Source organism: Camarhynchus parvulus, chromosome Z, assembly GCF_901933205.1.
Source record: "Camarhynchus parvulus chromosome Z, STF_HiC, whole genome shotgun sequence".
Classification (NCBI taxonomy): domain Eukaryota; kingdom Metazoa; phylum Chordata; class Aves; order Passeriformes; family Thraupidae; genus Camarhynchus; species Camarhynchus parvulus.
Genome location: NC_044601.1, coordinates 46369157 through 46380375, shown reverse-complemented (window position 1 = coordinate 46380375; position 11219 = coordinate 46369157). Strand labels below are relative to the sequence as shown.

Here is an 11219-nt window from a genome sequence, read left to right as displayed (position 1 = left end):
TAAAACATTAATTTCATCCACCAGTTCACCATGCCCAGAATTTGCTTTCAAATTGTTTCAGACTTGTTATCACAACATTGTTGAAAGTAGTTTGATTAAAGACACAACAATGAAAACAGAAGTATTCAAAATATTATGAATTAGTAGTTGGACAACCTTTTATTATTTTGTTATTTTTTCTAGTGTTAAACAGAGAACTTAATGAAGAGAGAAGAAGTTAGGTAAAATTATCTGGAACCATGCATATTATTGCTGTTATGAACAATCACGTACTTATCTAAAGGGAAATGAGATGGACATCAGGGAAAAATACTGAAAATTACCAGTGACAGAGAATGTAATGCATCCTACAAACCTAATTTTTAATTTTACTCTCTTGTGTAGTAGAACCAGGATGTGGTTCTGCTACACAAGAGAGTAAAAGTAAAAAAAAAAAAAAAAAAGAATCTAAAGAAAAAAAAGAATGAAAGAAAAAAGGAAAATTAAATGGCAGAACCATGGTCTTTCCAGACACAGGACCTGACAAACATATACTAATGTATGGGTTTTTTTTAGTTTCTGCTCCAGTCCCAGCTTCATAATGATATCACAAAAGGCAGTGTATTCATCCACAATTTATTTTAAAAGCAGATGAGTCAAGAACAGAAAGAAAATTAATAAAGTAGAGAAAGGGACTTACACAGAAGGAAGGAGAGAGCAAGAGACTGCATATTTAGTGTTTGGCTGCAGTTCCAGAAGTTAGACATAGTTTCTGTTTCTTCTTAACAGAATGAGAACAACCCCTGCCCTCACCTCTAATGTATCAGAGTGGATTACAGGACATCAGGGAATGGCAATATTGATGATAAAGGTCAAGTTTTGAGCCCACTGCTTTTACAGATGTATACTGTTTGAGATGGAACAGCAGCCTCGTCCCATGAACAAGAACACAGAAAAGCCCACTAAACAGCTTGAGGTATAACTACCCTCATTTCTGAAGTACTACAGCTTGCTGTTTTGCCAGATCATGACTTTATCAAAAGCCTGAAAACTTCCTGTCATGCCTCTTCCAATAATCCTGTCCACATCATTGCACTGATCTCAAGATTTTCTTAAATTGCTTTTAATTTAATGGAAATATGTTATGCAAAAGACTGAGTCAAGTCCTCAAAAATTATCTGGTATCTCCTACATACAGAAATCCTTACATACCACTCCTCTGGGCAGAAAAGGAATGCCTTTTGAACCTCACTCTTGTGGGTTGAGGGACAGCATTTTCACTGTACTGGGCACCTGACTCGGAGCTGTGGAGATTGAGGGAAACATATGTGTCCTGGGACCACTGCATGTGGCTGGGGACAAAAGTTCCCTGGCCTTGGTGGTTCTTTAACATATGAAAAGTCCTATTGAGTCAGGATAATAGTCCATCTGGAACATGCAAATTCAGCATGTCAGTGTATGAAGGATGAAAAAACAGCCAAACCCAGAAAAGAAAACCTGTTTTAATGAAAATGATGCTTCTGTTCAAAAGCAATGGTTAGAAATATGCAATGTTTTAAATTTTAAAAAATCAAGACTTGTTGCAAAGAGAAATATTTGCAGGAAAAGGAATCAATACGTGGCAATAGAGGAGTAGAGAAAATTTTGATTTTAAGGATGCATTTTGATTTTTTTTACTTAAATATTTAAACCAAGAGATTTAATGAATAGGTATTTAAAAAACCCAGGAAGATAATAAAGCATGTACATAAACATCTAACTTTGGTAGTTCTGTGATTGAAGATACTATTCATTTATTGATGTCTGTTAGTGTCACTGCTTTCAGGATAAATTCTTCAAATTCTTCAAGATCTACCCTCTAAATTAATTCAGGAATCAGAATATTCCATTTTGGATTAACTCTAAACCCAACTACTTGTCATTTGATGCCATCTCTTTCTAAAGGCTTGAAGATAATCCCCCCAATAAGATGAGTAACAAGAATAAACGTAACCTGCGGGGGAAATAAAAAGCTTCAAGAAAAAGATGAAATCAATATAATTCAGGAAAATGCATAAAAGAAAATGACACTAAAAGTATAGGTGTAATTGAGAAAAGTTACATTGTCTATAGAGTCAGAAAACCTACTATCAAAGTGTGTCTGATGTAACTAACAACATTAAGTGGAGGAAAATAGTAAAGCATAAATCATAGAATGGCATTGGATAAGCAAATGAGGAGTATAGACAGTTTAGGAGAAGTATATGAATAAATTAGTGAGACAAAATGTCACAATATTGAGGACTCACAGAAAAAAACCTAAAGTGATATGTCAAAAAATTATGCATAAGATCTTTGCTTTCTGGGTTTTATGAGATGAAGTGCTCATGTACAAAAATAAGAGAATGATGTATTTTCTAATCATTTTAATGTGAGCTAAAAATAGGGACTTCTATATATGTCTAACCTTGACACACAGAGCAGTATTTCTAGTCTCAACTTGATATATGGAGCAGAGTTTTCCTAATGCTCAAGGCAGAAAATGGAAAAATTAATGTCTGACCAATTTACAAAAGTGACTGTAGATAAAGTGTCTGAGCGTCACATTTTAACAACCATAGAGACAAAGGCTTGTTAGAGCACAAGAGCTGGAAACAACAAGCATGTGCTTTGCTTTGTTCTTGACAGCTGCTTTGGGACGTGATTACAATTACGTCAAAGTGACGTGAGAGGTTTATCCTTTCGCCCACATTTTCTCCTAGCACATTTCTGTTCCTCTTCCTTGTGCTTAAACCAATACTAAAGGGAGACAGGGTCAGCACTATGGCTGACTGTGAAATCAGTCAATGAATATCAATAGTAGCAGAAAAAAAAACACCCCTGGAGTCACCAGGAGCAGGCATATTCTGTCTGAAAGCGGCTCAGATCAGCAAGAGCCAATTGTGAAATTACACCATAGCTGTATGGTGCTAGGCATATCCCTTTACTAATAAATTAAATCAGAAGATAAAATATTAGATTAGGTGGGATTAGGGGTAGCTCACCAGTGTAGCAAAATGTGGATTTAACATGGTAAATGTGCTAACCAGCTTTCTTTCAAGTTAAATATAGGAATTCTTGAGCTTCTTTGTGGAAAGGTTTAAATGGAAGCAATAGAAACTACATTCAAGGCAGCAAACTGCAAATCTCGGTGGAATATAAGTTATGTGGTCAGATGGTCGTTCCTCAACACTGCCTGCAAATGCAGAACCTTTAAGAGGATTTCTTAATTGAGTTACATGTGCGTTAAAATAAGAAGAAAGCTTCTAGAAGAGGAAAAACATCCCACACATGGCTCTGAGGGTGCACATACTGCCACTGCACTGCACAAACTGGAGAGGCCAACTGGATTTCAAAGCAAGAACGTGCTGTTTGATACTTCCCTGTATCCAAGAAGACAAGATTGTTTTGTATAGTCACCAAAAACAACAAAAATGCCATAAAAAATTCTATTTTTGAATTGGCAATTTCTACTCCAATAGAAACAACCCATCGACACTTTAAATGGGATTTTATAATTAAGCCTCAAAATGAATTTGAGCCTCCAAGATATTTTGAGAATAGTAAATGTTTGGAATTACTATTTCACAGAAATGAACATGTAGTTTTTAAAACCATTGTGTTACCTGATAAGAATGGGGAAAAATTCCAAATCCTAAAGACACAACAGCTAACTAATTTGGACTATGTGCCTACTGAGGGTCAAAATTTAACAAATAAAACACAGGTAGAATCTATTAACTATCTTGATACGCCAGATAAAATTATCATGCTGTGGCTTTATATATCCGTGAATATCCTGGCCAAAGGCTGATTTGTTAGCAGACGTTTTATATATAACAATTTCAGTAGGAATTCACAATACTTTTTATTTAGGTATTTAGAGTGCCAAAAATTGGCTTAGCCATTTAGAGAATTAATATTGATTGCTTAAGCTGTCCAGACCTCACCAGTCAGGAGGCTTGCTGATGTGATAGGTGATTAGCTTTAAAAGCAATACTCACAGTGAAGACTTTCTCGGGCTGACCACGAGCACGCATGTTTGTGTCATGAATTTGCTTGAGTATCATCCAAGCTTCATCATGTTTTCCAACCTAAATGTTAGAACAAAACTTTGAAGTGCAACATACATACAAATTGAGTTGCTACCTATAGTCCCTGAATGATCTAAATGCCTGTTTGGTAGAAGTCATGATATAAAACTGAAATAATTTTCACTGGAATATAGAAACCATTTGGGAAGTTATACCTCCAGCAGGAACCGTGGGCTTTCCGGCATAAAGGTGAGGGCAACCACAGAAGAGACACAAGGCAGTGCACAGACAATCACAAATACTCGCCAGCTGTGGAACTGGTAGGCAGAGCCCATGCTGAAACTCCATCCTGTGGAAGCAGAAATTCACAAAATGTAGACAAATAAGGAGTATTATATGTGTTATCCTATATATTTTGCTTCTTGTACATGCAAAATGATACCTGTATTTAAATGAAGATTGACTGATATATTTCCACAAATATTGGCCACCTAAAAAGTAGTTTTACACTATGACTTTTAGCCTCTTGCATGCGATTAGTCATACTGGAAAGTAGTTGTATTATGGATGAAAATCTTTCTTGTTTAGGGATGAAGAAGCTTCTTTCAATTCTCTTAACAAAATCTCTATTAAGATAGTGATGTGAACCAAACAGGAACATCATCACCATGCATAGGAATATATATACAAAGAAATAGTTTTCTATGAACAACGGAAGTGAAGAGACTTAAAAAACTGCACACAAATTATATGTTTTATGGAATTTTATAGCTCTCCTTAACTATTTCTACAAACTTGATTTTGATACTCTTAATAAGAATCACCCATGTGAAACTGGAGGACCGGTAGTTCAGATTTTTAATAAAATATATGGTTGGTTGGTATATTATGATTGGACTATTGAAATGTTATAATTATAAGAAAACTAAGAATTTATCTTAAGAAAGAGAAAAGTATTATTTGGTAACTACCTGGCCTTTTAGTCTGGCTTCAGCACAGCAGGAATTTTCAAGTAAAATTTTCAAGGTTAACTTATTAAAAGGTGAGTGGAAGATAGGAACAATGGTAAAGGACAGAAGAGGTTACTGGAAGAAAATGAAGTCTTGGGTAATGAAAGAACTGATACACTGGATTAACCTATTACTTGCTACCTGATTTTTCTAGGCAAAAGACATAGTTAGTTAAATCCATCTGGATGTCAGTAAACAACTGGTAGGATATAGTAACAAATGGCCTATTAAATAATTCTCCAAAGGAGGTACTTTTGTGAGAAATGTAAAGTGTGTTTTGGAGTGTAAAGATTCTATGCTGTGGATCATAAACACATAATTGGGAAAAATTTCTTTCTCATATTAATGTACTTACATACTACCACATGAAAAATACTGTCAACCTATGATTTATTTTTACTCTTTACCAATGGTTTGGTGAAAAATCTTGATGAACAGATGTGAGAATATCTGTTTTTCTCGTCTCCTACAAATTTCCTATGTTTCTGAAATTATACTACTTTGCTCTGCAGCCATTGAGCACTGCCACCTTTACCCCAGGGAGCAAGGTATAAAATCTGTAAATGTATTGACAATGATCTTGGAATCCCATGTAATTTTTTTCAAGTAAGGCTCCATATGGACATACTTTACTGCTCAAAATATCCTTCCAGCTGAACAAGGATGTCTAAAAATTAATGTTAAATTTTATTCAAAAATATCACCTGGAATTAAAATTTACAAATAAAATTGTAAACAAAAACAAGGACATGAAAGTGTATCAGAATTCACTCTTTATTGATTTTTGGAAAATGTTAACATTTGAACTTATGGAATTTCAAGACTTAAATAATGTGGATTTATTTTACATCTAAATTGTGAAGGGAAGGAAGTAAAGAAAGGTTTAGAGTGTGTTAATGAAGCAATTAGAGACCACACCTGTGTTTTTTATATTGTGTACACATTTTATTCTAATAATTAGAATAATATACTTCATTACGTAATTTAAATTATAGGAAAAAAAACATCTAATGGAGAATTATTTGGTGAAGTTATTTTTTGGTCTGACAGTGAGTTGATCTCAATCTCTGTGCAATTGCTAGTGCTGCAGGGAAGGCAGCACAGGGTAGGAGTTTCTTTCTTTCAGAACGTTCAGTATCAGCCAAGGTACTGGCTTTTGTTGTTACTAAAAACTGTTCCAGAAATACACGAAGCCACTGGAATAGTTAGGCAATCTGCCTTTCACAGCTCCAGTTTATGTTTTATGAGATTGAGCTGTACAAAGGGCAATTCTGCAGTAAATGAAATCAACCTGGCTTTATACCTGTTATAAAGCAACAGCAACATCTTGTCCTCTGTAGCCAGTCCTGGAAAATGCTCTTGGTAATTTATTTTTAGTTGTCATTTATTAATATAAGTGAACCATACTACACTTAATTAAAAGCAATAAATGCTCTGTTCATTCTGCTGTCATTGTGACAACCTACAAAACATCTTTTTTACTCCTCAAAATACCCAAGGGACATGTCAAGTGAAATACTCATTATAGTTTTTATTGCTTTTGTTCCATCTTTTTCACTATGTACTGTATTAGCTGCTGCAATTTATCTTGTGATTTAATGTATCTGCCGAATTAATGATAAAGAGGAATGTCATTATTATAAAAAAACAATTTTAAGAAAAAAAGCTGGATCTGCACAGAGCTTTCTGGAGGTTTTTCCTCCCATCTATTCCAGCACCAGCACTAGATCAGCAAAACAAACATGTATTTCAAATGCACAGCAAGTTTGGATTTATTTTTATACTTAACACATCCTTTTTCCCTAGGTCATGAGCTAATCTGGATAATGGAGCCATTAGAGCAGCTCTGAATTTAGCTCACAAAGTGGCTTTCATTCCCTTTGTACGCAAGTCTTGGAAGTAAATGAAATTGTGTTCTTGGCTGTAAGTCAATCTCCTTCTCCCCTGATTCATGGCAAAATAGCAAAGGCACAGCAGCACTACATGGCTGCATTCAGTGCAGTGCTCAAAACTGGAGCCGACCTTCACCCTTGCTCCCTGGCTATGCTGTACTCAAGAGTCATTAATCCTCAGAACAGGGGCAAGACACAATGTTTTATGAATTGCAAAACATTTGTCCCAAATGCATCTTGGCAGTAATGCACTGTAGGAGCAACCCAAAACCTGTGATGGCCGAATCTGAAGCTGCTGCGGGAATCTTTGTGCTAAATACTACCCTCCTGCTTTCCTGGCTGCTGGAAAAGGCCAAGTGAATCACAGACATGGCAATTACTGATTACAGAAACACAGGAGCACACAGCGCAGCAAAATCAAAATGTACAAGATGCTAATTTGTAGCCAATCACCAATTTATGAGTTGAGCACAATGTCAACAAAATCTTGTCTCACAGAATAGTATACTATCAGCCCCATAATATTAATATATCAAGAAGATATTATAAAATTCTTACTCCAAAGGAAAGAAAAGATACTTTGTCATAGACTTTCTGAATATATACAGAGGGAAACCTGCCCACATTAAGATGAATTTTATGAATGTATAACACTTGATAAACAGTAAGTACATTCAAGCACAAGGATCCTCTCCTACAGCAGACATGTTACTAGAGAGCAGGTTTATGGGGATGATTTGCTTAACTTTCCACACTAAGGGTTGCAAGGAACACCATAGATCTCTACAAACTCATATATGTTACACTAAATTGTAAAGTGGGCAATGTAAAACATGGGTGGCCACAAGCTCTGTATAAATACTGGCTGGCAAGGAGGCAGTTTATATACACCAGAGGAATAAAGTTGTGAACACCTTTCTGTGTTACTAAAGTTGGCAAATATAATCCAATCAAATATTGTGATTTTATGGCATGGTTAGCTAAAGACTGAGCATATTGACAATTTTTGTTCAGTATGAATAAAAGGAACTAAATTCATGAGTGTCATAAATTGCCAAAACCTGATTTTTCATAGATTTCTGTCTTTTAGTAGATCAAAGGAGGGAGCAGATGCAGAACCATATTTAAAAATTACAGATGAGGAAGAACCAACGATCTTACATTAATTCATAGACTTCACAGATTCTTCCCAGGAATAATTTACATTATTTTATAGTTTGTCTTATTTCTGTTTAACCACATAACCTTTGGTCAGAAGTCTATTTTCCAGGCCTCATTCTCAATGCTTTTGTTTGAAATATTTACGGGAACTAAGAAGCATGATTGCTCTAAATTGTCACTTGGTGGCACTGTTACCGTACTCAATACAAATAAAGATTAAAACTATTGCAGGAAGACTTTTACTATCAAATGCTGCTGTTTTGTTGAGTATTTCCCAAATCTAAGCTAAAGCAAAATTATGAGGACTGGAAACATTTTGAAGCTTGCATCATTTAACTTATTATTGCACTTATATTTTTTCTTCCCTGGCATTACCAAGTTTAACTGCCAGTGTCATTTTGAGACCATATATTGTAGTGCTGCTCATTACAATAAAGGTGAAACATCACTGAAACTGAAAAAGAGAAAACTTCAGGTAAATTTTGTAGCTGAGGAAAATCTGCTACACATTTTTACAAAACTGGATGAAAACCGTGATTTTAAACAACCATAGAAATGATGTTTTCAGAATTCTTCAGTGTTGTACTGCTGTGAAATTCCAGTAGCGCAAAGTGGAACACTTGTCTTTTCTGTGATTAAATTATTAATATCACATGGGAAATGCAGTGTTATTTTTAGCCTGTATAGAGAGTTAGATACCCTACAAACCTAGTCTCAGCAGGTCAGCTACTGGTAATTTCTGAAGAAGGAATTTGGAAATGAAATAGTTGAAGTGTGGCAGGCCATGATGGAGGGAGCTGACACTTAAAACATGATGAGAAGGAACAAAGCATTTTTTAAAGACACATTTCCTCTGTCATAGAGGAAGGGGTTTGTAAGCACAGACCCAAGTCACTCCTCTGTGCTGACACTGACATTTATCTGAAGACCTACAAAAATCAAGTGTCCAGCCACTCCAGTGGCAGTATTTTGTATTCCAACAATCCCCAGGACAGCTGCAAGAACAACTGATTTTGCATAGAAAATAATTTGCTCTCAAATACTACTAAACCCATTCCTGCATAGCACTGTAATCCAGGTGTAGTACCTCTGATCAGTCATATCAACAGTCCACTTTTTAAATTTCTCTAATACCTGCTGTAGAACTGCCCCGAAAATTTTACTTTCCATTAAGGAGGATGTTTGTGTATCCTCATAGCTCAAACAATGATATGGTATGATTATGTGCCCAAAATTCGAGGTTTAGTAATAACAAGTAAGGCTTTCACTTACACAGAAATGTAGTAATAAATATAATAATGTATGAGGCCTGACAGGAAAAAAAGAACTCACAAAAATTCGTTTCAAATCAGAATATTTATAAATGCTGGGGTGGAGGTAGATGTGAGGGGAAGGTAAGGGAGATGTGTAAGTGTGCATGGTTTGAAATGGTCTATCTGAAATCTGACTTTCACTTGGCCTTGAAGTATGGCTGTATTAAGATGCTGTGACTCACAGTGCAGTCAAGAAGATAATATTTAAAATGAAGAAGAGATGAACCTAATAATATAAGAGAATTAAAGCAATATCCCTAATAAGAGAACTGCAGCTACCCAACAGTCTGGTCATGTTATCTATCTAATCTTGGCAGAAGCTGGAAGTGGTAGGGGGGGGTCTAATAACTGGTCTATTTATGGTTATGAAATCAGAATCTCTCTTGCCTCCCTAGTAGATAAATATTAAAACCTGTAGGGTCTTGAAGCAGGCTGTTGCCAGTAATGGGCCTGATGGGAATGGCATGCCTGTATCTTGAGTTGAACAAAGGAAGCTATTCTTGCACTTCAGTTTTCTTTACTGGGAAGGATACTTGGCCAACTAAACAAACAAACATGAATATGACAAAATCACTCATTATCCATTCATGTTATGAAGTCTAACAAGGCAGAAGAGAAGCTATACAGAACCAGAGAGCAAGGACTTGCAAACTAAATTGACTATTATAAATTTTCTACATATTCACCCTATACAGCCTCCTTCAGGGAACTATCCCAATTATTCAGAAGGTACAGCTGTTCCAATAGCTATGACAAACAATGTCAAAAGAGTAAAGAGCATTCACAAGAAGAAGCTTATGGTATTTTCAGAAATTTTTTTGCCTCTTCCGCCCTTTCTATATGACTGAGAAAGTATGATAGCAAGAGCATTCACTTACAGTTCACAGAGCTGGAAAAATTCCATTTTAACTAATGTAAAGGAGCACTAAAACAGATTATCACTTCTATAAATAAACAGCAGGTTAAAAACAAACAAAAAGCCTTTGACTTAGTACCGTTTGCAGGAAACATTCTGTCTTGAATGGTACTGTAGGAATTAACTGACATCAAAACAATTGACAGAAGCAGAAGATTTCTCTTCCTCTTATGTTATCTTGCACAGAGGCATACATGTTTATGCCCTTTAGTTTGTCTCCAAGCCACCACCCTTCATAACATCACCCAATTATATGGCAAGTTTTTGGCAAGATGTAGTGTTTTTTTGTGTTTTTCTGTATATTTATATGATGCAAATAGTAATACTCACCCAGGTTAAATCTTAACTCAATGCTGTAAGACCTCAGTAACACTGAAGAGGTGTAAAAATAAGGTATTAATCAGACCCAAAATACAGAGAGTTTTGGAAGAGACTGTACTGTTAAAATCCATACAGAAAAACATTGACATTATCCCAAAGTCATTATCCCATAAGAGGAGCAAGAAAATATGGACATCATGTCTTGGGGTGGTTTTATGATGATACTTCTCCCCCTAATCATCTGCTTTATGCCCAGAAATGGCTGCTGTAGCTTTAAGATGGCCTCAGGAATAGGGCTGGGAGCCTTGAGTTCCTGCTGGGTTTGGTTCAAACCTTCACTTTTGGTGCGCTGTGGGCAGAGTGGACTGGAACGCTACATTGGTCCTTTTGTTGGATTAGTTTTTTGCTAGCTTGAAGAAGGTTTGGGGTTTTTTTCCCCTTCGCCTGGACCCTGTACTGGGAATCCTCTCAGCAGCTTTTTTGTGATTTTCTGGCATTATTTTGGTTGGGGTTTTTTTGGGGTTTTTTTTTTGGGGGGGGGTGTTGTTTTTTTGGTTTTTTGGTTTTTTTGTGTG

The 11219-nt window shown here is 35.8% G+C and overlaps 1 protein-coding gene across 2 annotated transcripts in view; it reads right to left on the bottom strand.

Moving 5' to 3' along the window:
• The window catches only part of SV2C (synaptic vesicle glycoprotein 2C), a 105690-nt gene that overhangs the window by 22349 nt on the left and 72122 nt on the right, over positions 1-11219 (bottom strand). For both annotated transcript variants that reach the window (XM_030969164.1, XM_030969165.1), the window contains exons 5-6: positions 4247-4380; positions 4002-4091 (exon numbers count right to left, since the gene is read on the bottom strand). In XM_030969164.1, the coding sequence (XP_030825024.1) occupies positions 4002-4091; positions 4247-4380 (224 nt within the window). The remainder of the gene's footprint in view (positions 1-4001; positions 4092-4246; positions 4381-11219) is intronic.